Genomic DNA, 26,783 nt, shown 5'->3' on the forward strand with positions numbered 1-26,783 from the left:
CGTTTTTGCGATTTTAAATTTAATCAACGAAGGAAGGAAACATTTTGAGATTCGTCGAAGCAACTTAAATTCAAACAACTCTATTATTTTATATCTCAATTTGGAGTTCCTCATTTTGGAATTTCCACATTCACTCTCCATATTTTTATTGCCTGATGAAATCGCAAACTTTACAATAATCACTGACTATATATAACAATTTTTCCGTACATTCAAATTCCTTCTCGGTGTACAAATCAAAAAAAGCAAATGTTTCAGGGAAAAGTAGGAAAAAGCAGCTTCATCCAAATTTTTCCCTTGGTGTCTGAATTACAGTTGCGTTTTTTGTTTCTTTAAAAACCAAGCAAATTAAAATTTCATCCGATGACTTTTGCACAAAGAGTGAATTCATGCGTCGCTATCACATGAATTTAAAGCAGGCAGCAAATTCAATCTTGATATTTACAGTTATTGGCTTTGAGTAATTTATATATTTTCGAGATGAAGCCATTTCGGTTGGAAATTAAAGAGTGGCGCCCGAACACAAAATACAAAGTTGTTTTCCTTGGATATGCTTTTTAATTGTTTCGTCTTGCACAAAACGAGAGAAAAACGAGAGCTCCACTCTTACTCTTAATTGATTTCCTCCTCACTACGGTGAATTGTACGAAAAATTAAACATAGAAATATAAGTACGTGAAATCCTTGTCTGTGTGTTGGTTTTTTTTTCTTCTTCTTCTGTCTGCTTTTGCTACTGCTAGGTTTGTACATTCGCTTGAATTCAATCTTAAAATATCACCCAACTTTCTTTTGGAAACGAAAAGCAATTGCGGAAGGAAAGAAGTAGGAATTTTGTCAACACAAACAAAAGTGTCTTGAAGTCCATCTTCTGTGGTGCAGCAACAACGAGAGCAGCAGGAACGGGGAGGAGCCTTCTTACGTCTTCAGCAGCTTGTTGGCGCGCTGGTTGGCCACGGCTATTCTGGCGTCGTTCGACTCGGCCTGCAAAGTCGAACCAAAGCGTCAATTCCACCAAAACAACTCAAAACTCGTCGCCTCTAGCTATGCAATCGAGCCTACTCCAAAGCGCGAGCGCAATTTAAACAGGACACTAAAAAAACTGCTCATTTTGTCAAAAAAATTCTGAAATTTTAAAACTGGCCGCAATAAAAACCAAGTTTTTAAATTCACTGCATTTCAAAATTCTCGCAATCTCCTTATTAAAGCCAATTACCAAAAAATTTACGAATCGGGAGATTGATTTGCAATTACAACAGAATCCCTTTTGACTCTTTCTAGCCAACTCTGTTTTTCTCCAGCTTTATTAAAAACACATGTCTACGAATATATAAGCAAAAGTTGACGGACAGACCACCTCGAATCTCTTAAGAACTTAGGAGTTTTCCTGATTTTTGTGTTAACGCCGTCACGGTCATTGTGTTGGAATCGGCCTGAGTAACGTATTTACAAACAAATCAAATTAAATCAAAAGTTTTAAATAAATGATTTTAAATTTTTATAAATAGAATTTTGAAGTTTTACCTTGCGGTTGATGCGGTCGACCTGCCTGTTCTGGTTCTCGAGTTCCGAGCCCATGTCCAGGGCCATGTTGCGCAGGTTGCCGATCATGGTGTTCACCTGGCCCATGTTATCCTCCATCTCCTCCTCGCGGGCGTCGTTGGTGATTCTGGACACAAGGAAAAGTTCAAGTTTGCAAATTATACAGTTCTTATTTTTACCTAAAATTGTAAGTGAAATTAATTATACAGAAGATGAAACCATATTTTTTTTTTAAATCTTCAATTTTGAATGGAATACAACAAGCTCTACTCAATTTGTTTCTAATAAGACATAAAAAGCCTCATTTTCATAGTTTTTAAAACATCCGAATTGATCGAGTTTCAAAATCATTTATATATTATACTCTATTTAAATTTTTTGAAAATTTGTGTGTCGATGCAACAAGGATCTCTTGGCTATCGCGCTTTTTCGCCTATTTTCAAGGAGCACAAAACTTTAAATTTTGACCTTTCGCCATTATTGACCTGGAAACTTAGTCACCATTAAGAAAAGGTACATTGGTTCATCAGCTGCAACCTGCCATGGAGAAAATAAAAAATCTTTGCCCAAAGCCCAAATTAATTCGGCAGCAGTTTTCGTAAAACCTTATTTATCTCCGGCGGCCTTATTGGTATTTGACGAACATGAAAAACTTTCATTTTTTTAGTAATATTAGATCCATATTAGCAGAAACCAATTACATCCAAGGACTCAAAAATTAGCTTAAATTATTTCGGAAACTGAAAAAATCTAAAAATTCACGTTGTTCAACATTCAATATAATTTTTCTTAGGAATTAACCAATTTACTGGAAATCAAAATAATTCTGAAGGATTTTGCAGGCCTGCTATGGTTTCATCTTTTTTAAAATGAAAATTAAATTTTCCTCCAATCAGATAAAATGTGCTGACCTTCCGATGTAGCCGCCCTGAGGGCCGAGGCCGTTGCGGTCGTCCATGACGCGCTGGGGCTGGTTGTTGACCACCTTGCCGTCGTCGTTGCCCTTCCACGTGCCGTCGTCCTCTTTGAAGGAACTCGACCTAAAACCGGATCAAACAGATGCAGCAATCAGTAATGGCGGCGCCAAATTGCATGCACCGCCACGTGCAATGCAACAAAGAAAGCGCCGACTCGGCAAATTAGGGGAACAAAATAATCTTACTTGTTACAAGGCAAAACGCAGAGGCCACAGCACTTTTCCATGCCGGTCAAATTCTTCTCGGCCTCCTTCATGTCGGCGTTGATCTGGTCCATGCCCTCCTCGATGCGGTCCAGTTGTTCTAGGGAACGCGCACGCAAATTAGTCAAAATCGCTCCGCAAGCACCATGTGCGCGATGGTGCTTCGCAGGCAGGACAAGAAGCTTGGAAGAAAACGCACAAGTAAGACACGCACACAGTTATATCAAGAGAGATTTAAATCGGATGGAAAAATTCAAAATGTATTACATAATAGGAGAATTTAATACAAAAATTAAACTTCTTTTACAATAATTTATAGTAATTAATAAAAAAAAAACCGACAAACACACCAATAAAAAGACAAATATATGTGAAAAGAAGCCCACAATAGCACCGTTTGTTGGTCAGTTTTGTTAATGTGTGTTATGTTTTGGGTGTTCGTCTAGGCGCGCAGAGAGATATGTTTTGCACAAGAGGTATTTTTTTTTTCTTCAAATTTAGTTATATTCATGGTTCGGTATAATATAGAGTTTAGGCATACTCACCACTCCTGCGTCTATAAAATGTGAACAGAGTAATCAGTAATTCAGTCTCGTGTTCAGAGAGAGAGAGAGAGAGAGAGAAAGATAGAAAGACAACTTAAAACTCAGAGAAAGAGCAAATCAATCATATTCATGAGAAAGAGAGCGAAAGCAAAAGGAGCCTGAAAAAAATTCGTTCCAACCCTTGCGGGGCCGAGTTGGAGTCTGCTTGGAACAGACTTTTCAAAAGCTCTGTGTGGCATGCAGAGAATATTTGCGTTAATTCGGCCGAGCCTAGAAGAAGTCGTCGACAATCTCGACCTGGAGAACCGAAAAAAACTAAAAAGTTTCCACTGCTTGAACTATACGCCTGTTTTATTTTCTCAAATTTTGTGTGTAGGAAAAACACGTGCTTCTTCGAGAAGGGGAAACAAAACAGAAGAGGGGGAAAAGAGAAACCGAAAGTTTAAAAAGCAGAAAAGGTCTACGGAAGATGAATATATGAGATCGTGGATTTTGTTGTCGTTTCAAGGTCTGCCCATCTCGGTTCGGATGAGCAGACCTCGCGGAAAAGTATTTTGAGAATTCATTCAGCGAAGTGGACTTTTTTGGTGTCACTCAATTCTTTGGAAAGAGAGAAAGAAAGAAAGAGAGTTTTGGTGCCAGAGCCGAATGGAAATCTGTGAATTGTTGTAGATTTGTGGAACTGTCTCCGAGTGGAATTTAGATTTATGTGTGTTGCGACATCGAACACGACAATTATCATAGTCGACGGTAACCATTGCTACCAACCTATCTACCATAGACATGCTCTCTTGCACCACAACATGCCCAGGAGGTGCAATAGACCGGCATTTTTTTTTGCTTGTTCAAAAATTGGTGCCAGGATGGAGAAAAAGAGAAAAATTGTTGAGGAGGATATTGAGGAGATGGTTGCAGTCGGTGCGGAGGAATGAAAAAGAAAAACAACGGCAGACACTTTTCGTGGGGAGGGACCAGTCTCATCAGAGTCAGCAAGGGGTGCCTCGGGTCAGCAACACAAATCGAGCACTTTTGATTATTTGTTCACTTTTCAATGGGACACGCGTGTCTAGTTCAACCTGTCTGTCTCAGCTGAGTTCCGGTCCACTCCGCCACGCGACACTAAAGTTTAAGAGAACGATTTATGCATAAAAATATGTACGTGGAGGAAAAACAACACAAGTTGAATTGTTATTTTTATAGAAAGTCAGATTTAATATATGTTGATGGATGGCGTCTACGTCTAATAGATCTTTATCTCGCTCGGTTCATTTGATTTTGTTTTGGAGATTGGAAAACGGCTGACCCGCACTTATCAAACAATCGTTTGGGTTTACAATAATTGGTCTTTAGAAGAAGTTTAAAATACGAAAAAATAGATCGGTTGTGATTAATTGGGCTTACCCCCTTGCTCATCCAACATCACTAGGGATTTCATGCCGACCTCGTGGCTCTACAACAGCAAAACACATCAGCATGGCACCAGAGAAAGAGAGAGAGAAAGAGAAATCGCGCCCCTCGACTGAGACTGGGGTCTTGCTCGAGAAATATATAATATTCGTCAGAGAAACGAAAACCATCGAAAAAACACGACACCAGAAAACCAAACAAGCAAAGGGGCGCGCGTTCAACGCAATGGAAAGAAAGAGAGAAAGATAGAAATTTTGCGACCAATTGAGGAGAGATTTTGCTTTGAAATTTGGCGGCCAATTGAACTTGTAAACCTAATTAAAAATGGCCGACGACTGCGTGGTTCATTCGGCCTTCGCAGTCGTCGGCGCGGAAAGTTCCAGCTCGGTCGTCTGTATAGATTGAAGAGTTGATTATACAAGGTCCTGAGATTATTGCAGCAGAGTAGAAATCAGCGTGACGTTCTGCACACCAAGAGTGAGCACACACATACATACACAAAGTTCCAAGCTGGTAAAATATATATGTTACGCTCGGCATCTTACCACAATAGAGGGAAAAATATACCACCTGCGTTTTTTTTTTGTTTAATTTTATTTTTTGCTCCCACACTGATAATATAAGAGTGGAAAAAAAAAGTAAAAAGAAAGACACCGAGAATGTGACGTCCATCAAAATCCATCCAACAGCAAACCAGCGAGAGGCGAAAAACACACTTATAGTCACACACGATTAAAAAAATTTGCAAAAAGGTTAGTTTGGTTAGTTGCGAGTGGGCGAGTCGTGGTCGCAAGTACGTACCTCCTTGATGGGAGAGCAAATGCAATGTGTTTGCACCGGCCTCCTCGCTCTAAGGCAAAAAATAAAAAAATTGAGATAGAGAATTGTGAAGAAACGACAGGCATGTGAGATTCATGTGAGAATAAAATGCTCAAAACAAAGTTTCAAATGATGCGGCGTAAAATCATTTCAACAACACGTAATCAATAAGAATAATGTGTACGGAATAATAAATGGACATGACAAAAGGTATGGCGGATCATCTCGTTCGTTCTCATTACTTTAAATATAACAAATACTTCTTTCCATATTCGTACCAGATAAGAGAATATATAGTTTCAATACAGGATCAATCCAACGGAGGATATATTGCTACTGTGGCGCTACATTTACCAAATAAAGAGAGTGGAAGCGAGTGTGGGTGCGAGTCTTCACACTGCACACAGAAAGACAGATTGTTCTTCAAGTGAAATTTTGCATGCCTCTAGCAAAGCCTCTATAGCTTTATTCAATATCGTTTAAACGTCTTGTGAGAGTGAGAAGGAATACAGAGGGTGGACTAGTTTTCCAAATTATTCCCCAATGAATCAAAACAAGGATGAATGTGGGTCATGCCAATTTCACTGCATTTTGAATTAAAAGGCGCCACTAGTCACGTAAGCTTTGCCTTCTATTCCCAAGTCCACAAACTTTTGGCGGGAAAACGATTAATGGCATCTCTGAATTCCTCAGTTTTTGTATGTTCAAACTTTCTGGTTCTTGAATATAAATGCAGCGTAGGTTGGAAAGAAGAGGCTTTGCTAATTGGAGGGGGGTGACTACTCAAGCCAAGAGAAACACAGCGACATTGAACAGCGATGACAATTAATTAAGGAAGAGGATTGCGGCGGCCGGGGGCGGAGGAGATTATAAATCTGGTTCGTGTGTTCGTTCAGAGCGGGGTGGGACATAGTTCGTGCCGTGTGTGGTGGTTGATGCTGCTGGCTGGGGTCTCTCAAAAGTCACACATGCATGATTATATAAGTATGGTCGCTGGGACGTCCGACCCGCCGCTGCCCACAAAAAGCAAGAGGCGGATCGGACGCCCCAGCAAGTGAGTGCATGGTTTTCGGGATGCATGTAAAAATAAATACTTGTCATCATATTATTATATTTACAAACAAATTGAAAAAGACTATACAGTCGAGTTTGTGGCGGGGGCGACGAGTGAAAAGTAGTCGAGTGAGGACGCTCTAAAGTGAGAGAAGAGAGAAAAAGGCATAATACCTGCTACGTTAGAAAGTGATGGGTTGGTTGATGGGTTGGTCTCTCATCACTAAATATAGAGTTTAGTAGTGTCAAAGTATTGAGAATTTCTGATCAAATCATAATAATGTAGCAATGTGGTTGTACGGCGGAGAGAGAAAGAGAGAAAAGAAAGATTAGAGAGAGAGAGATACAAAGTATGTTGCGTGCTACTTACTGTCAACTATATATATAAGGCTTGTTCTTGTTTAACAACTGTAACAATGAAATGAACACTAGTGTTTCCTGCGTGGTTTGAGAGGCACATATCGTCTCATTCGCTTTAGTTATACGACAGGTTTGTTTAGCTCTCGTCCTAGTGCTTTGTTAGTTACGCGTCTCTCGCGTTTATATCGCCTCTGTGCAAAACACGTGTTTTTCTTTCTTAAATTTTAATTTCTCGACGTATGTGTTTTCAGTCTGTTGTGTGTTTTTGTGTATTCGTGTGCGTGTGGGTCTCTTTGGTCGTTTGTGCGTGTCGTTTGGGCGGGATCAGGGGATGAGGGACGAGGAGGTCCGGGGAAAGAACTCACCTCCCTGGTCATCGAGAGCGACCAGAGTTCGAATGCCCGCCTCCTTGCTCTGCACGGCAGCACGGGAACAAAGAGAAAAAACACGTACAAGATCATAAATGGATCTACTACTGGGACGACGAGAAAGAGAGAAATTCGCGAGGGTCGATCGTTGGCGTTTGCTGCAAAAAGTAACACTTTGGACCATCGGAAAGATCGCCCAAGTTGTGAAAATTGGCAAAAAAGAAAGGGGAGAATGTCTTCATAAAAAGCAACCATAAAAACCGGTAAATTTTTCAATACCAGAATGCGAAAGTACACAATTTGGCGATTTTAAACTTTGAAAATGGCGATATTCACCTTTTCCCGCCAAAAACATTCAAATTATAATAAAATTGAAAGGTAAACAGATTTTTTACAAAAAGCAAGTGAATAATTTGCTAATCAACCCCTTCTTCAAAGGGGTGTACATTTATTTCAATTGATAAAAAATTAACCGGTTTGAAACAAATTAATTAAAAATGGTGTTGAGATGGAAATTTGAAAAATAAAAGTGTCATCCCGTTTTAATTAAGTCTTCGTTTTTCAGTGTTGCAGAGAGTCATGAATGAAGAAGTTTCAGTAGTTTAATAGGAGGGAGGTATGTATTCATCTTTTTATTTGTTGCAAAACACACGCATGCAAAAGAGACGCCGATTTTGATTATAAAGTCGCCTGCTGCGTGAAGAGACACGTCGAGGAGGGGGGATGGGGTTGAGAGAGAAACGCGGACACACAGATAAAGAGAGATAGAAAGACAACACTTATAAAATGAGAAAAGGTAGCGACATGGCACTAACAAGAGGTGGTTTCTTAGTCGTGTCCACTTTCACTCAACGACTTCCAACACACAACACATGAGAAAACGGCGGGATCAGGGATTGAACGGGGGCGTGTTTTTCATTTCCATCGCCATCGGTTTTCTTTATTTTTATATCTGTGCTGATTTATTTTCGGTGTGGTTTTCGTATGTGTTCTCTCAATATCGGTCACTTGATTTAGTTAAATTTCGCCGTTTTAATTTATCTTTGTACAGGACATACGGAAGAGGAGGAATGAGAGACAAGATAAGAGAAATATAGAGAGAGATAGACATGCTCAGCACACTGAAGGAGGGCAATATTACCACTGTCGATCCTTACCTAGCTCGTCCCGAGTGGTACCGATTTTTTTTTATTAATAATTATTTTAATTGGAAAAACCCCTCGTCCGAAACTATTCAAATAAATACATAAGGCGAGATCCTCCTAATCGGGAAATTTCATTGGTGATGCGGTGAATCACTTGTTTTTCGCAAAATCTTATCTAATAAAGTATAAGTGGGTGATTCGTCGACATTTGGAGAGATAAGTTATTAGCATGAGCAATTGATCAAAAGCGAGATTTGGATGGGATCTTACCTCTTCACAGAGAGCCAACATGCGCCGTGTGCTGTCAAGTGACTGAAAGAAAACAAGAGTACAGTCGGTAAATTCTATAAATACGCGAAAACATCTTGAAAAGTCAATTTTAATACTTTTATGTATCAAAAACTGAATAAATTTGAAAGTGGAAGTTGCAAGAACTGGAAGCAAAATTGGAAGCGCTCAAACAATGAAGCCAAAGTTACCATTAGAGACTTGGAAAGATTGGGGGACATTCTCTTGAGATCCTTTTTATCAGGATTGTGAACTACAAATTGGAATTTTCACAGCATTTTCTAAAAAACTTGAGAATAAATTAAAAGCAACAAATTGGGTCTCAAAATTATTGCAAACATATAACAACTTCCAATGACAAGTAAATTTGCGTGAGCCTAAACAATTGTTAGGAGGAAATGTTTGTGGGTGAAAAGAATAAAAAAATTTCTGCTCACGTCATCTGTCACTTGACCGGCTCGCATCTGCAGCTCCTGGAGCTCCGTCTTGGGAGGCTCCGGCGCGGCTGGTTCTGCTGGGGCTGGCATCGTTTCGTCCTGCAAGCAAGGATCGGCGGACGAATGAGTGCGTGAGTGAGTGAGTGCAACGGGGGTGATGCGTCGGCCTGCACTCGCCGAACAAATGCACCTCGGAGGGCGGCGGCCGAAAGCGGTCGGTGCGGCGGATTCGCACTGCGCCGCCGTCGGTCGGTTCGCGGCGCATCGATCGCCGTTCCCGTCAGACGCCGCGAGAAGGGCACCGCGCGGCGGGCGCACCGCCCCAAGGTCACCCTCGACACCCACCCCCAACACATTCAACAAATAATTCTCACCGACACACTCGAAACTTTAACTTCGCACCAAAATTTTATGCAAAACGAAACGCGAATATTTTTCTAAAAGAACAAAATGAAAATTTGAAAATTTCAGGAAAGATCACATAATGTTGTCGATTATTTTTAAAAATTGATTGCGTATGACAAAAAAAATCAAGAATTATTTTGAAGTTAATTGTATTCGCTTCAATTTTCGCCAAGTTTTTAATCTTTGGTTCAATAAAAAGTTTTCACGGCCAATTTTGCAAAACCCTTCCGAACAGGCCCGTCTAGATGGTCAATGTGACCATAAAAATGATCAATTTCATTTTTGAAAATATCTCGTTGATAAAATGATTCGAACTATTGTTTTGCCTTGAAAACCCCGAAATCCAAGATGGATTTTTTGGCTTTTGAATGCAGACGGATTGAAATGAAAATGATAAAGGTATAATTTTCATCATTTTTTTTTCTTGGCTTCAAAATAAGTCAATATTTTGAGACTGAGGTCAAAATCGTTATTGAATAAAAGGACGAGAAAGAGATTTGTTGAAGGCTCAATTATTCCGCCAAAAAATCAAGATTTAACTGAATGATTTTGGCGGGAAACAGGTGAGCCTTAATAAGTGGAAATTTTTCAATTAAAAATTAATTTTGATTTCATTAAAATTCTAGATTGAATTAAGATTGATATTTTGCATCAGTTTTTCACCTTCCACATTTCGAGAAATAAACAACCGTTGAGGTGGAAACCGTGGCACTAAATTAGAAACCACAATTGTACAATCAAGAGGCCCGAAGCGGTGCCCAGGGAGTGCCACAGCGAGTCTGGTTTTATTTGTGTTTCGATTGATAAATAGAAGCTCTGCAAGTGCCGAGTTATTTTTGCTGGCGACGCCTTTCAAGTGAACAATTAAAATACTGCGCAATCAGGCTCCAGATCTCCGAAATCAAAGTTTCTCTCTTTCCGATTTTGGCGAAATTCGAGAATTGGAAAGTGTCACGCGACGTTTTCATAGAATCACGCGACCGCCTAGTAATAAATATATATAAATATTCTTATCCACAGAACCGCTCAAAATGAAGGATGGGGAAATTTTGGACCCTGCGGACACAAAAATAGATTTTCTTCGTAAACAAATCGATAATCAGGTAAAAACTACAAACAACTTCCGTTTTGGGATAAAATAAAATGAATATTGATTCATTATGCAGGAATCATTGACGAAGATAAAAAGTGAAACAAATTAAAATAAAATCAAATAGTTTATTTAGGAATATGTTCAAATAATGCAAAATCCTCAAAATCCGGATGAAGAAATAAAATTTCTGTTCAAAATTAAATCTCCTTTTCGGCTTTGATTTAATTTTGTTTCAACTTTAGAATAAAATGATTTTAAATTTCCATCCTTGGTGGTTTTTGATCTCATTTAAATATCTGATCAACCTGATTTTCGTTTTAATTTCCACTTTTTTTATAGTGCAGCGAGAGTAATCAGCAGTTTGACCTACTATATGCATTTAAAAACATTATTTTGTGTATATTCAGGTCGTTTGCTCGACAATGGGGAGCTTTTTCATCGCGATCAAACAATGACGGCGGCACTCGTCGTCTCGCAATTAAAAATTCACGACTGCCTGCACAGCTAAAAAACAAGCACCATTCACAGAGATGCAGCTCGAGCGAGAGACACAATTAATTATATCAAAACTTTCGGCCTACATGCAAATTATACTTGAAAGAGCAGTTCAAATTCAATTATAATCTCAATTTCTAATTAATTAAATTTTAGAAAGGGAGATATAATGTATTAATTTAATTATCAAAATACAAATTTAAACCAATTTTGAAAAATATTTAAATAGTTTTATTTAAAAATAAATTTAAATTAATTGTGTTTTAATAATTTATAGAAAATGTTTGAGTTAATATATGATAATATTTTTTAAATCAATAAATATTAAACCAAATTTTCTTTTGAAATGTGTCAAAAATTTGAAACGGAAGCAAATTTTAGACTTCATAATAGTAAAAAGCCATTCCAAATTTTTAATTGAAAATCTTTTTCAAAATTGATACAATTTTCCAAACCAATTTCAGATTAAATTTAGAAAAAAAAAATCATATAAAGAATAAAATAGTAGATGGTGAAAGATCTATAATTATAAAAAAAAAACTGTGTTGAAAAGTGGAATTTGAAGAGTTTTCGATGAAAAGGAGCATCGCTTGCTGACAAAAGACAAAGACTTTGCTTCGTCAGCAGGTCTTGTTGAGACAAAAGTGCGATCAACGCCCTCGAAATTTGTTTTGCGCGCGCGAATTGCAAATCAAAGCTGAAAGCGTGTTTTTATTTGTCGATTGCATTAGGTCGGTCGGTCGGTCGGGGGTTGCAAGCGGCGGATCCAGGCGAGCACCGCCGGAGCAGCTCCGCCCATGGGTCGATACGGTGCTGCAGTGCCAGGCCACCCACCCACCCTCCCGCCACCACCCCCGCCCGCACCCCCAAATTAATTCGCGGCGTCTCGATCGCGCGCGCGGGGGTGCAAAAATTCTTTCCACTGGCCGCCCGCCAACACTTTCCAACCCCATTTCGTGCGATTCACTTTTGCACCCCCTCAATGCAGTTTCGCTCTGAACAAAGTGAAATTGAAACCCATGACCTATTTTCACTTCAAACAATGATCTTTTGTGTCCTTTTGAATGAATTTTGCGTAGTTAAAAGAAAAATGTAAATTATTATAAAATCGAGTTTAATCAATTTTTAAGAATAAAAATATGCAGTTTTTGAGAAGAAATAAAATTAAAATGCAAATTTCTAGTGCAATTTATTGGAGTAAAAATATTAAATTAATTTCTTTTAACTTTTTTAAAATATTTACCACCATAATTAAGAAATTTTTGGAGCAAATTGTAGAAGATTTAATTAAATTTTAATTAATGAACACTTTCTTAAAGAATTTTCTAATATTTAAATTTAGAAATATAAGTAACTGCAATGCCGGACTTTTACGACTATTATTACCCAAATTTTGAAAGTCAAATGTGCCACGGGAGCTTTTACAAATTATGGAAAATGGATTCATGCTCTTCGTGTCTGCTGAGATAATTCGTTGCCCCGCTAATAGGCTGTGAAATGAGGCGCACTTGAATGCTGGGCGAAGCCAAACAAGAAAAAAAGTTCAAAGCGAACGCACGAAATAAACCGCCTCGTGCCACTTGAACACTTTTGATTTCAAAGGCCAACTTCCGACCATGTTTCAGAAAAAAATTATTTCACTTTTATTGATAGAAATTGGTTTATTATTGGAATAATTACTTCGCATGAATATTTATTTCTTAAGAGAATTTTTTCAAAAATTAAATTTTACAGTCAGTAATTTTTTTATCCCTGAATGTGAAAATGGACAAATTTTACTACAGAAAATTATCCTTGAAATGGAAAAATTGACACTTGAAACCGTGAAAACTGCGTATTTAATATTTTCCCGCCAAAAAACATGGAGCCATGGAGTAAAACATCAAAATTTATATTCCAAATTAATAAAAACGAAAGAATTAACTTTTCCCTCAAAATTCTTATTCATTTAGATTGAAAATCCAATTTTTTTCTGCATTCAGATAAGAAAAATTGCTCATTAAAAAGCTTTTTGCATTACAATTTTGACTTTGAAATTGCATGAAATATTAGAATCATGACAATTAATTGGCGAACAACGCCCAGATTTGTCTGCTTCGCAGCAACACAGTTGCTGGCCACGGTCAATTCCCTCGGCATATCAACAAGCCTTGATCGTCCATCGAATCATTTATAAAAAAAACTTGGTTTTATTCGCCGACCGACAACTGCGAACTCGGTCTTTCGTCATCGTTTATAAAAGATGGAACTTGTTGTTTCGACGAAAATAAAAACACGGAGAGAATTTTTATTATTATTATTACGATAGTGAAAGTGCCGGAGCAAATTTATGTCTCGCGTTATCCCCGGAATTCATCTTTTACAACGAAACGCGTGTTAAATGAGAGGGAAAAATTATTGAGCATGGCCGGACAAAAAAACTTTCTTTCCACACCCCGTGCGTGTGTCACACTTTTGGCAGCCAGACTGGGGGGTTGAAAAACATAATGACGCGGCCTTTGATTACCACAAAGTCTGTTATAGAATAAAACGAAAAAATTTAAAGTTAAAAAAAAACAGACAATTTAAAAATTCCAGCCATAAAAGAAGGTAAAAGTTTCAATTGTTTTAATTTTATGTTTAATGAGAATATAATTAGCGAAAACAAGCAAAATTTGGTGAATTAGGTCAACAGGCTTTAAGAAATTAGGTCAAAGATTTTCGCTAGTGAGAGTTTTAAGATAATCTTCGTCCGTCATTTTATTTCGATAAAAATGAAAAACTCCCACGCTTGTGCATGACGTCACCTGCAGAATCAGCTCCAAGGGAATTCCAATGAAAAAAAAGCCGAATTATATTTTTGTATCAGCGAAGGTGAATTTTGCAATTTCGTTTCCCGCATGTCCTTTGCTTGACTGAGCAGGTGCAATTTATTAACAATGTCTGCACACGAGGCCTTGGAAGAAGGACAATCGAGCAGATCAAGTGCGAAACGGATCGCCCTCGGGGGTTGTTCCGCACCCCCTCGGCAGGGGCGACTCCCACAACGCGGCCGACCTTGACCCACAAGCGTTAGCGACAGATAAAAAGAGAAAGATTTAACTTTGGTTCGTCACTTCATCAATCACCCCAACAATTCCCACACGTACCTTCCCATGTTACTTTTGTGCGAATAAAAAATCAAGGCAAAGACCTTTTTTATATTTTAATAAGAAAAAAAAAATAAAGAGGAAAAAATGTAAAAAATAAAGAAAAATCGATTCGTCTTTATCCTTCCTCCGAGTTTTGAACTCTCTTTCGGAGGAAGTTGAATTTCCGTCAAAATAAATTACATTATTTCTTTTTTTCACTCGCTTTCGAGGCACGCGCCTTTCCTGCCGCCGAATCAATAAAGAGCCGAATATTATTCGCGGGGTCACGTCCGCACGCCCATATTCCGCTTTGACGGGCCCGTCGGCGATTTCCCCCCGTCATAATCAGAAGTTGCAAACTTGCCTTTGGCGTCGAAGAAGGCGGAGGTGAGAAGGTTGAAAGGCTACAGGAACTAACAGCCCTCGCGGTGGATCCAAGAAGAAAACCAAAAGGGTCAACCCCGCTCCGTCGGCCTCGCACTGACTTTCTTTATCGACTGCGCTCGCCACCGACGTCAACTCGGCTCCTCCAGAAACGCCGCTCCCAACTCGGCGCCGAGCTCGCGGCCAATCACGGCCCGACTCTGGCCGGCCACGCCCCCTTTGCCAAGGAGGTTTCGCACGGGAGCTCGCACGACAATCGATTTGGGCCCAAAAATTAGGGCAAAACAGCTGCGTGTGAAAACAAACACGAATCATGGACACGACACAAGTTTGTCTGACCCTGTAAAATGCAGGTTTTGCCCTGAGAACTCGCACCAAATTCGGTAAGAATTGGAATTTAAATCCAAATAAAGGGTTTTCATTTAAGCTTTTGATTTTTTCGCAGGACGGAAGAGGAAGAATGGCTGCTTCCCATAGCTGGTACGGTGGCGACAACATCGTGCACCTGAACGTCGGGGGCACCAGGTTCGCGACTCTCGAATCAGTTTTACCTGAATTTCGTCAAATGCTATGATTCTCGCAGGTTCGACACGTCGAAGCAAACGCTGCTGTGCATTCCCGACTCGTTCTTCACGGCCCTGCTGAGCGGCCGAATCTCGTCGGTCAAGGACGAGAAGGGCTACATCTTCATCGACCGCGATCCCAAGCTCTTCTCCATCATCCTGAATTACCTGCGGACGCGCGACATCGACGCCAACAACTGCGATTTGCGCGCCCTGAGACATGAGGCCGAGTACTACGGCCTGGGCCCTCTGGCCAAGAGACTCACCCTGTGCGAGGACCTCACCCTCTCCACCTGCGGCGACATCCTCTTCTACGCCCACCTCTACCCCCCTTGTATCTCAATCCAACCCTATTAGAAAAAAAATTAAAATTTTCCAAATTTCAGCTCCGCCTCTGCCCGAGATTTCAAGGACGAGCGAGTCTTCGACCACCTCCTCGACTTCCTCCTCCTCTCGGCCGCAGAATCGCGGCTCGGCGGACAGCTGCGTGCGGCCAGGGTCGATCGTCCGGGTGCCGGAAAACAGTCCCGCCCTGCACGCCCCACCCATGACGCACAGCTCGACCCACTCGAGGAATTCGTCCCTCGAACTGAGAATGCCGGCCCCGGCGCAGGCCGTCAGCCGCTCCAACCAGGACCTGCGCAACCACGCAAGGGTGTCCCACTCGCGGACGGCGTCGCTTGACCTCAGGCACACGAGAAACTCCTCCGCTGACCTCAACAAAATGTTCAGGAATGATATCGGTCTTGTTTTCGGACCGCAAGGCAAGTGAAGATTTTTTTGTTCAAAACTTATTTTAAAACATTTTTGCCACAGCTTCAGGGTGGTTTGATCCTTTGAGAGTGCAGATCATCAAGGCCCACCACAACTGGATTGCCGTTGCCTACGCCCACTTTGTCACCTGCTACAGGTATGAAATTATCAGAATGATTAAAAGTTTATTTCAAGTTATGTTAAAATAAATTTTTTGAAATTTCATTTTAATCACAATTCAACTCAAATTTAGTAGAAATTCTGTTCAATTTAATTACACTTGAAATTTTAATTTTTAAACGGCCAAATTAAATTGTCGACATTAACTCCAAATCAAGAAATTAAAATTAATTGTGTTTACAGGTTGAAGGACTCGAGTGGGTGGCAACACTGCTTCACGAGCCCTCACATTGACAGCTGCATCGAGCGCATCGCCATCAACGCCAAAATGGGACAGGGTGGCCAAGAGTCGACCTCCAAGATGGTGGCCATCTCTTACGGAAACCAGGTCAGGCTGTGGGGAGTGGGCGAAGACGGCTCCAAGACCGACATTGGTAAAGAAAATTTCAAAAACAAAATTCATAAAATCAAAATTTTTTTTAGGCACTTTTAATTTGTCTGTTCGGGTGGAATTTTTGTTCTTCATCGGAAGCCAGCTGGTGGCGTTGTCGCCGACCGGGAAAATCGGCGTGTGGCACGCCATGACCCAGCACTGGCAGATCCAGGACGTGGTGCCCATCACGTCCTTTGACACGGCAGGCTCCTTTTTGCTGCTCGGATGCGACAACGGTGCTATTTACTACATAGGTAACATCTTTGCTCCACCAATTGCTCGATTTGTAACCAATTTTGATTCGCAGACATGCAGAAGTTTCCTCTGAGGATGAAGGACAATGACCTGCTGGTCACCGAGCTGTACCGTGATCCGACCAGCGACCCCATCACGGCTATCTCGGTCTACCTGACTCCGAAAACAAGTAGTAAAATCCGATGTTGGTTTGCATATGCAGTGCTTGCTAAAATTGATCCTGACCAGGTTTGTGCGGAAACTGGATCGAGATTGCGTACGGGACGAGCGCGGGCACCGTCCGGGTCATTGTGCAGCACCCGGAGACGGTCGGACACGGCCCTCAACTCTTCCAAACCTTCACCGTCCACCAAAGTCCGGTCACGAAGGTAATTTTTTTGTGACAATATAAATTTGGGTTTAATCGGAAGGCCTCAGGTGACGTTGTCGGAGAAATTCCTGGTGTCCGTGTGCAGCGAGTACAACCATGTGCGGACGTGGGGCGTGACTCGGTTCCGAGGGATGATTTCCACCCAGCCCGGATCAATGCCGGTGTCGTCTTTCAAAATCATTTCTCTGGAGGAGGTCGAACCGAATGTGAGCTACATCGCTGGAAATGACATTGGTAGGAATGGAAAGTTGCAGGTCTTGCCTTTGAAAGTTAACCTTATAATTTGTCCTCGCAGGTCCTTACGGAGAGCAAGACGACGAGCAAGTTTTTGTCCAGAAAGTTGTCTCGGAGACGGACAAGCTCTTTGTCCGTTACGCCTCCACTGGGAAAAGGTAACACTTTTTTTACAATGCGAAGAAGAAAAGTGAATTTGTTGATAAAACCTTCCAAAATTACCGCTAGATTTACATTCGGCTTCAATTTATTAATTTAAAATTGAACAGAACAGTCGTTTCCTAGATTGCTTTACCCAATCTTCAGATATTCATCGAATTTTGTATTTCAAAATAGGAAATGAAACTTCATTCACTATTATTTTGTAAAATTTCAAAACTTCTTATATGTCCTTGAGTGAATGGAGTAAATTATCTGTGATTTGAATTCAATTTGAAATATTTAAAATATATTAAATTTGGTAAATTTGCAGAGTTTGTGTGATTCGTTCTGTGGACAACACGATTATCACCTCGTTCTGCGTGCATGAATGTGAGGGTTCGAGCAGAATGGGTTCCCGGCCGCGCCGCTTCATCTTCACCGGACACAGCAACGGCACCATCCAAATGTGGGACTTGACCACAGCCCTTGACATCGCAGCTAAAGGGGACCAACGTGAGCGTTTCTTTCTTTTCATAGCAAATTTTGAGAAGAAATTTTGTTGCAGCTCCGATAGTGGGAGGACCGACGCCGGCAGAGCTTTTGCGCCTCTTGGACCAGTGGGACTTGAGCAACAGCCACTGCTCGACGCCGTGCATGTCCCCGGCCGCGGTCGCCACCCACTCGGCCGCCTCCAGGATCAAGGCGGCCAACGTGGCTTTTTTGAACCAGCAGCAGAACGACTCGGCCGGCAGCAGCGGCGGCGACTCGTCCGACGGCAAATAATTCTTTTTGTTTCAAAGCATAGATTTTGCTGCACCCGGTGGCTAGGCTTTGCTTCTCAACCCTCTCTTCACCTGTTGGGAAATCTGTTTAAATGAGCATTATGTGATACAAGCTAAATAGATAATAAAAGATATTTAATCCACACATTATACTTAAAACCAGGTATAGAATTGTAAGACCTAAATCATGTTTATTTATATTTGATTTTGTTACTTTGCAATTAAATTTTGTTTACGAAACCAGAATTTTTTTCTTTCATTAAAACGCCGAAGGTTGGTTTGTGTTTCATTGTTTATTTTAGATCAGCGATTTGTCAATTAAGTCATCATACAATATTTTATATAAAAAGAAAGCACAATGAGCCATTAGAGAAATTTAGCAATCAAGTCAATGAATGGAAATAATCATTGCCCGCCTCCTCACAATATTTGAACCCAGACAATATAAGCTCTGAACATGGCAAAGTCTGCATTCTCCTTTCAAAATGTAAATTAGTGATTTTTTTATTTTAAATTTAAAATGTCAAATATAATTTGAGTGTCCAATGAATAAAAAAAATTGCAACGTGGAATTACAAGTTTTGTTCTGACTAGCAAGGGATTGGATTGCATTTTGTAATTGATCGATGGAATAATGCAGCATATTGTAAGATTACAATGAATTAATTGGCAATGATTATAATTAGAAGAGCTGATGCGTACAAATTATTGTTCGAAAAACTAAGGTATAAAAAATGTCGGTCAGAATAAAAGCGTACATATATGTATAAACAACATTCAAAGCGTACAAGAACTTTTGAATGGGGGAGAATAATAAAATAAATATACATATATAAAATTGATGGCAACAAGAATTTCAACAGCAGAGGAGGTACACAGAAAGCCTCATTACAGATTGAAACAAGCCAATAAAAAAGAGCATCAGAAATTCGTCCTCATCGTCATAATAACAGAAAAAAGTATTTAATAAATTAATTGCTTCCCTACAAGTTTTGGCGAGCGTTTTAAAACCTTAAAAAACGCCACAGCGAGAAATTTGTTTAGTTTTCTTTTCTTCTTTAAATACACGATTGCCATGGAACAGTAGCCGGCATATTGAGCCGTTATTTCGTCAAAACGTAAAACTCGGCGTCGGAAGTGAGAGAGAGTGAGAATCAAAAGTAAAATTTCGCAAAAATCAGACCCCGGTTGCATCACCACACAAGTTATACAAGTCACATATGTACAGTTATTAATTATCCAGTGATCGGACACTTTGATTCAACGGCGGCACCACCTGCACTTCTTGGTTCAGCAAAAAATCTACCCCTCACTAGCTTGGTCCTGCTGCGATTGCATAGCTTACCTTGCTATAATGTTCCTAAGCCTAGTATAGCACTCTCGAGGCCGTCTAGTCGACGTTGTCTTGGAATATGAGTTTGACGTAGCCCGGCTTGCCCTCGAGGGGGCTTGCGCAAAACGGACACACGGCGTCGAAACCGTTGGTGCCGTGCGGGATGGCCACGTTGGCCCAGTACCTGAGGACAAACAAACGCCCGATTAGATCAGGAACATTTCATAGGTCGAATCGTCGCTTACTTGACGGTTTTCTCAGAAGTCATGTGGCCGCATGGGTTAAAGGCATGTGTGGGCTGGCCCTGGTCGACGTAAAACGCGGGTTCGATTCCCATGCACAACATCACCACGGGACCGGCCTGCAAATTCAAATTGAATCAATTAAATGCACACAGACTTTCATAAGCAAGTTTTATTCTAAAAGGACACACGTTTGGCAGGGGTCAAAGGATGTTGATGAAATTACTAAAAATTTTAGCTTAAAATTTTTGAGATAGACTTGCGTTGATTCTCTGACAAAAATTCGGGTATCAAAATGTTCCTACTGACGTTCTCTATCCAACCACGTGTCGGAAAATAATTGAAAAGGTCAAAGGTCACCAGGGGGTCATTGAACTTTTGTGTCCTAATCACATCAGCTGAAAGTGCAGGTCAAGGCGAGGACAGCTTTTACCAATAACAATTTTCTACTAAATGTAACAGGCAAAACGTTATTGTAGTTTTTATTTAATATCCCATGACAGAAAAAAAACGCGTTTTTCACCCTTTGAATCTAAATATCTCAAAAACAATAAAAAGAAGTCTCACCTTTTTTTCACATATTGTGTACAACTACATTAGGCAATTTTTGGCTATTTTAAAATTTGAAACAAATTCTTCCCAGGTACCTTGGCATGTTAAATAAATATTCAGGTTCCGAAAGGTGACCTTGACCTTTGACCTGCGACATCGATCACTATTGAAAAGATTTAGGGCGTCTAATTCCTGACAAATTTGGTTGAAAAGATTTAAGCGCTATCTTCAACAGGAGCTAAGATAATTTTCATTTTCAAAAATAAGCTATAAAATAAATTCCCATGTAAAAATAGGCAATTCTGAGCATTTTTAAAGCTTTTTTTAACCTTAATATTAATTTATAGTCGAGTTGTATGAAAATCCGTTGACCCTTGCCACAAATTAGTCCTTTTAAATGAACACTTGCAAAATGCTAGACTTGCTTTGGTGCAGAGCGGACACTTGCGGACGCCGCCGGAGCTCTTGTCCCAGTCGTGGTGTCCCTGGACGTGTCCGCAGTTGATGTAGACGTAGGGCTGGGTGCTGCCCGAGCCGAGGTAAATCTTGTTGCGGGGGATGACGAGGGTGTTGAGGCCGACGGGGCACTGGGGGCGGCCCGCGTTGATCTGGTCGACCATCTTCTCGAGGTCGGCCTTGGACGGCGAGTTGGCCAAGCCCTCGGCCGAGCGCCACAGCAGCGTGGCGCCGCACAGGTCGATCAGGGTGCCGTCCTGCAGGACGTTGTCCTCGTTCTCCACCGGCAGCCCCTTCTGCTGCGCCGACCGCGACTCCCGCAGCGTGAACACGCCCCCGCCGACGGACACCTCGCGCCACAGCCCGCCCGGCGTGCTCCCGTCCGACTCCATCGCCTCCTCCTCCTCGGGCGAGTGCTCGGTGAACGAGCCGCGCGGGTGCATGATCAGCACCCCGTTCGTCGTCAGCCCGTCGATTTCGCCCCGCGATTGCCACTTGGTCGCTCTTTCCTGCAGACGAACACAAGAAAAATCATTTAAACTTTCATTTCATAGGCACTAAGATTAGGTAAATCCTGCGTAGAAAGGTCATTGACCCCAACGACCTTTAACCTCATCGCATTATTTTCATGAAGTGTGAAATTAATATCGTTGGAAAGAGGATATCAAGGAGGTCATTTTGGTACCCGAAATTTTTTTTAGCACTTACAAAAGTAAAATTATTGCTGTTTTTTTTTAATGAAGGAGGGAAAAAATTTAATTTAAATAGAGTGAAGGTACAATAACTGTTTCTGTTGGAGCTAGAACAAAATTCCTGGTACCAAAATGATTCTCTTGATGTCCTCTTTCGAACGATGTTTCACACTTTTAGAAAAGGTCAAAGGTCACCGGGTTCAATGACCTTTTTGACATGGTCACAAAGTGCAATATGTTTTTAGATAGACCAAGTCAAGGCAGTCACTTTTTGTCATGATGTACTTTGGGCTAACTTGCTCAGGGAAAAAGTTACAGAGGCTCAAATACCCAGAAAATGAGCTCGGAAAACCATGTTTTTTTAACTTTTCATTATTTTTATTAATTTAATACAGAAAAACGCCAACTGGTTCATTTTAATGTGTGAAGAAAAATTTCACGTTATACAAAATGGCTATTTCAGAATAAAAATAAAAATTAGGGATAACCTTCAATTTTGAGGTCATAAGTCTTGAGGTCACCAAAAGTGATCTTAAACATTGGCGAATAATTTTGCTGTCAAGAGCAAAGTTGAAGTGGGCGATGAGGGAAATTCAACCACCCGCGTTTTTGTTCTACAACCACGGAAAGCCGAGATCGAGCCTTTTCGAATTTTCCAAACCCACAAATTTCGAAACAATGGGGTAAAACTATATTTTTGTAAAACTTCTTTATTTGTATTGACCGTTTTAACCAAATATAGTCATTTTTTTAATTATTACAAACTTAAAATGAGGTTCAAATTCATTTGGCGGGAAAAGGTGAACCTTTGATGAAATTGTGGTTTTAAGGCCCAAAAATGCAAATGATTTAGTTGCGATTTCAGCGTTGGTTATGAAATTAGACCTTATTTAACATTTCAAATTGAAAAAAATTAACGGTGTTCTTCTTTAAACTTGTAATAATTTAATAATCCAACTATGTGGATTCAATTTGTTCATCACCACTGACAGCCTTTGGCAATCTAAGGTCATTTCGAGTCGCAAAACTTAGAAATTGATTTCCCTGTTGATGCAATAATTACAACAGCGTTATAATTAATCAACCTCATCGCGCAGATAAGAAAACAAACAATCGGCGGCAATGAACGGAAGCAAACAATAATTATTGTTTCAAGCTTAATATAAATAAATATTTAGCCGCGATTATTGCACCTGCCCAAAACGTGTGTTCGATCGATTGTCGCCGTGCTTGGCTGTTCAAGGCCACGCGTCTTTCTTTTGCCAGGCCAGCTCACCAAACACCAGCTGCTTGCATAATGCAATTCTGCGGTTGAAAGTCGAAACACATAAGCGGCAGCTATACGACTTTTCCTTCACCCGTGACGACAAATCAAGCGCATAATTTGATTTTTTTTCCCAAACTAAATAAAAAAAAATTACGTTAAAAAACTTGCCCCTAAAAATATGTTCCTGGACGAGTCGAAGCCGGCGGCGAAAATTCGGGCGATGCGCGGATTCGTCCTCTCGGCCAGGATTCGACACGCAAATCTAGAAATGGTGCTCTGCATAACTCGTTGCTCGCCGGTTTTGTCGCCAGGAATCGTGTCCATCAGGACAAAGTCTATCGGCTGCTCAGACGAACGTCCGATCTGCAGACAATCAAATATTTATTGAAAATCGAAACAGGGCAAAAAGGTATTTGATTGTATAAGAAGTTTGATTTGTAATTTAATTAGTCCAAATACTTATTTTTTTTATATAAAAATTTTACTTCTAAATGTTAATGAACAATTTTTTTTCCACGAATCAAATCAAAGAATTTACCTGGAACATGTCCGTTGCTTCATCAGGCATGTATTCGACGATGACGGCTTGGTGTCTTGACAAGGTGTACGAAATTGAATGCTGGTCCTTGTCCAAGATTGCCTGCGGAACCAAATTTAGATTAAAGACTTAAATTTTAATAAATAAATTTGGATCAAAATAAACTGCGAGGGGAAAGTTATGTAATAAATTTGAATGCATGTCCAATTTAAATTTAGCCTTTGAGTTTGGTTTCCTTCTTCAAAGGCATCGAGGTCTGTAACGAATGGCCCGAATGGGCTGGCAACAGACAAACGAGTTCAAACCTGCGACGAGTGCGGCGTTTTGACGACGTAATGTTTTGATCTTTTGACGCCGTTGGGCTCAGGTCGTTTGAAAAGCATAAACTTGCTCCTGCGCCGGCCGCGGTCCACCGGAGGAAGGAACCCATTATACCTGCGAATCAAAACAAACAATGCAGCTGTAGCAGGCATCGCGATTGAGTTTGGCTAAACACAGACCCTAGGATCACCAGTTCGCCGTAGAGCGCCACCCCGGCTGCTTTCTTGGCCGCGTCCGTCGTGCCCGCGTCGTCCTGCTGGCTGCGCTGCTGCTCAGGGTGCGGCCCTGACGAAGGTGAGGAGGCGGCTGCGGCGGCTGGCGGCGACGTCGGCATATCTCACCACGCTTGCATTATTCTGCTCACCAGATAAAGAAAGTTAAACACGCCAATTTAGATTAGGATTGTGTATGTATAAAATGTTTTGGTGTCGCGCCAGATAAAAGAAAGAAAGAAAGAAAGAAAGAGGGACACGGACGGTTGAGTTGCTACGACGCATTTCTATTTTGCATAATTATGTACCTTCTTCGTTTGAGAGGAGGACGACGGCCAATCGGGGGTGCGAACAACAACAACACGACGCTCTCTAATCGCAATTCTGCATATTGATCACGACTGAGGAGATGTGACACACATATCCGTGTCCAGCGATCTGCAAGAAAAACAAAGCGGACGGGATGAGCGACGGCCCAGTGCGGAGCGGTTTCCAGGACGCCGTCTGCCTCAAGCGTCGGACACCCTTACTCAAGAGCTTCTCACCTGCACTGAGCCGAGTCTGGTCGGCCGCCGATTCTCCTCGGGACACCACAAATGTTGATATTTTGCTCGCCCGTCGTGCGCCTACTAATGGCTTCACTCGGCCGAGATCTTGCTTCGCCGCGAGTGCCGCTTCAAGCTCCGTGCAAGTTTGCCGGTGGTGGGGGAAATCCTGCTTTCCTCCTTGGCACGAAGGGGGCGTGGCCAATCAGCGTACTGAAATCGACCATTGCAATGATTGCAATCGATCAAAAACAAAACCCACCAAAAAGTATGCAACCCACCTGATTTTGAAGGGTTCGCTCAGGGTTCGCTGACTTCTCCTTCCTCTTCTTCGCCCGCAGGCGAATTTTTTCTCTCTTCTCGTGGCCGGGAGAATTGCTAGGTTGGAACCTTGGCTGCCACGGTTTTGCAGGTTCGCTAGAAATTATATAACTAAATTATTGCTGAATTTATATTTTAAAAATTTTGCAGACCTACCTGAGGATGGCTCAGAGCGCGCCGTTGATCTTGCGGATCGTCGCGTCGTCCGTGAGCGCCGCCAACCAAGCGGGCAAAATCATCCGAGACGTCATGAGCAAGGGCGAACTCGGAATCGTCGACAAAGTATATTTTTTTACAATTTTTTTCCTTCCGAGAGTTCCGAGTTTATTTTCCTGAAATTCAGGGCGTGAACGACCTGCAGACGGAGGCAGACCGCACTGCCCAGCGGTGCATCGTGAGTTCGCTCAGCAAGCAGTTCCCCTCGATTAAAATCATCGGGGAGGAGGACCAGGGCGGACAGGAGTGTCCCCTTCCGCCCGAGTGGCTCGTCACGGACAGCGACCCTGGCGTCCTCAACCTTCAGTGTCCCAAGGACTTGCAAAACGTCAAGGAGGAAGAAGTAGAAATTATTATAAACTTGCCAATTTTATTCTAAATTTTCTCTCTAATTTAAGGTTGTTGTTTGGGTCGATCCTTTGGACGGAACCTCCGAGTACACTCAGGGTAATTAATTAACATAATTAAAGGAAGGTTAAATAAGGAAAATATTCAGGTTTGCTGGACCACGTGACCGTCTTGATCGGAGTGGCCGTGGGTGAGAGGGCGGTGGGCGGGGTCATCCACCAGCCGTACTTCGAGTACCAAAAGTTTGAGCGGCCCGACCTGGCCCCCGGCCGGACCATTTGGGGGATCCCTGGGGTGGGGACGGGCGGCTTTGAACCCAGAGTGGCCGAGGTGGGCAAGAGGATTGTGACGACCACGCGTTCGCACTCGAACGCCCTCGTCCAGTCAGCCCTGGACGCCATTCAGCCCACCGAGGTTCTCCGAGTCGGCGGGGCCGGACACAAAGTAAAACCCTAGGAGGGATTTAAAGAAAAATTAATATGGTCTTGTGATGAAAAAAAGGTGATGCTTCTTCTGGAGGGCAAGGCGCACGCATATGTCTTTGCCAGCGCCGGATGCAAAAAGTGGGACACTTGCGCCCCTGAGGCGATCCTGAGCGCGGCCGGCGGCACCCTGACGGACATGCTGGGCCGACCCTACTTGTACCACGCCAGTGTGCAGCATCTGAACGCGTCTGGCGTGCTGGCCGCTGCCACCAAAGAGGACCATGCCTGGTATGCCAGCAAAGTGCCAGACTCGGTGCGGCAAAAGTTGTCCGGCTGAGATTATTGTTAATTTAAAATTACTTGTTACATTTCCAATTTTTACCACCACAAAATGTGGCTATGAAACCACTTGCTCAGAGAGTTTTTAAATTTGATTCTTAAAAAAAATAAACTATAATTCTATATATGGTTGTTGATTTGTTTAAATAAACGATTGTTTTTTTTCCAGAAGCAAATTACTTTTTAATTCAGTAAAAGTTTCCTTCTTCATATGCACTTATATAAGCAAACTTCAATGTTATGAAATTCAAGAAAGATATTATGTTTATGTTGTGTTATTTTATGGGACAAAATGTAATAAATTATGAGACACGATTATGAAAATATTATTCAATCTAATTTATACAATAAATCAATGAAAAGCCGTAACATGTTTTAATGAAGTATGTGAAATATGTACATGAAGCAGGATTTATCTGTTTTGTATTAAGACAATATTTAAGCTTCTCGTGGCCTTTATTTTCAACATTCAAGATTGCATTGTTGATTGAAGAAATTTTTTGCAATTGTCACGGTTTTTGTAGCTTTAATAACCGGTTATTTGAAAAGTCAAAACTTTAAACTCACATGTTTTGTATTTTTTAAGAGATTAAACAACACAAATTGTGATGCTCTCTGATAAACTTAGTTTTTTAAACATTCTGCTCCATATTTTAAACTTAAATTGGGTCTTAAAGTGAAGTAAATGTGAAAACAC

The 26,783-nt window shown here is 41.3% G+C and overlaps 4 protein-coding genes across 7 annotated transcripts; 2 read left to right on the top strand and 2 right to left on the bottom strand.

Annotated features, from left to right (window-relative positions):
• Positions 1 to 331: 331 nt before the first annotated feature.
• Positions 332 to 14,769, bottom strand: LOC132203922 (synaptosomal-associated protein 25). Of its 3 annotated transcripts, none has more exons than XM_059632093.1 (8): positions 14,609 to 14,769; positions 9,142 to 9,240; positions 8,687 to 8,728; positions 4,666 to 4,714; positions 2,702 to 2,819; positions 2,451 to 2,579; positions 1,522 to 1,666; positions 332 to 981 (listed from the first exon to the last, which is right to left on the bottom strand). In XM_059632093.1, the coding sequence occupies exons 2-8, from the start codon at positions 9,229 to 9,231 to the stop codon at positions 916 to 918; spliced, it is 639 nt and encodes a 212-aa protein (XP_059488076.1). In that variant the 5' UTR covers positions 9,232 to 9,240; positions 14,609 to 14,769; the 3' UTR covers positions 332 to 915. The 3 variants fall into 3 exon arrangements, with proteins under 3 accessions (XP_059488076.1, XP_059488075.1, XP_059488074.1); XM_059632092.1 differs by lacking the exon at positions 4,666 to 4,714 and adding an exon at positions 5,473 to 5,521; XM_059632091.1 differs by lacking the exon at positions 4,666 to 4,714 and adding an exon at positions 7,269 to 7,317.
• An 88-nt stretch (positions 14,770 to 14,857) lies between these two features.
• Positions 14,858 to 18,525, top strand: LOC132203916 (BTB/POZ domain-containing protein KCTD3). 2 transcript variants are annotated; one of them, XM_059632081.1, is made up of 13 exons: positions 14,858 to 15,011; positions 15,074 to 15,153; positions 15,212 to 15,525; positions 15,578 to 15,955; positions 16,008 to 16,101; positions 16,308 to 16,498; positions 16,548 to 16,751; positions 16,805 to 16,924; positions 16,981 to 17,120; positions 17,170 to 17,356; positions 17,418 to 17,514; positions 17,829 to 18,010; positions 18,063 to 18,525. In XM_059632081.1, the coding sequence occupies exons 2-13, from the start codon at positions 15,089 to 15,091 to the stop codon at positions 18,278 to 18,280; spliced, it is 2,190 nt and encodes a 729-aa protein (XP_059488064.1). In that variant the 5' UTR covers positions 14,858 to 15,011; positions 15,074 to 15,088; the 3' UTR covers positions 18,281 to 18,525. The 2 variants fall into 2 exon arrangements, with proteins under 2 accessions (XP_059488064.1, XP_059488065.1); XM_059632082.1 differs by having other exon boundaries at positions 16,805 to 16,921.
• Positions 18,526 to 18,553: 28 nt separating this feature from the next.
• Positions 18,554 to 24,597, bottom strand: LOC132203919 (protein pellino). Its single transcript, XM_059632088.1, has 9 exons — positions 24,438 to 24,597; positions 24,201 to 24,330; positions 23,860 to 24,036; positions 23,665 to 23,794; positions 23,360 to 23,461; positions 22,990 to 23,184; positions 20,832 to 21,371; positions 19,858 to 19,973; positions 18,554 to 19,796 (listed from the first exon to the last, which is right to left on the bottom strand). Exons 3-9 carry the CDS (start codon positions 24,012 to 24,014, stop codon positions 19,670 to 19,672), a joined length of 1,365 nt encoding a protein of 454 aa, XP_059488071.1. The 5' UTR covers positions 24,015 to 24,036; positions 24,201 to 24,330; positions 24,438 to 24,597; the 3' UTR covers positions 18,554 to 19,669.
• Positions 24,137 to 26,661, top strand: LOC132203920 (3'(2'),5'-bisphosphate nucleotidase 1). Its single transcript, XM_059632089.1, has 6 exons — positions 24,137 to 24,849; positions 24,909 to 25,040; positions 25,102 to 25,317; positions 25,373 to 25,421; positions 25,471 to 25,766; positions 25,824 to 26,661. Exons 2-6 carry the CDS (start codon positions 24,921 to 24,923, stop codon positions 26,082 to 26,084), a joined length of 942 nt encoding a protein of 313 aa, XP_059488072.1. The 5' UTR covers positions 24,137 to 24,849; positions 24,909 to 24,920; the 3' UTR covers positions 26,085 to 26,661.
• The last annotated feature ends 122 nt before the right edge of the window (positions 26,662 to 26,783 follow it).

Source organism: Neocloeon triangulifer, unplaced genomic scaffold (assembly GCF_031216515.1).
Source record: "Neocloeon triangulifer isolate White Clay Creek 2 clone unplaced genomic scaffold, ASM3121651v1 ptg000020l, whole genome shotgun sequence".
NCBI classification, from domain to species: domain Eukaryota; kingdom Metazoa; phylum Arthropoda; class Insecta; order Ephemeroptera; family Baetidae; genus Neocloeon; species Neocloeon triangulifer.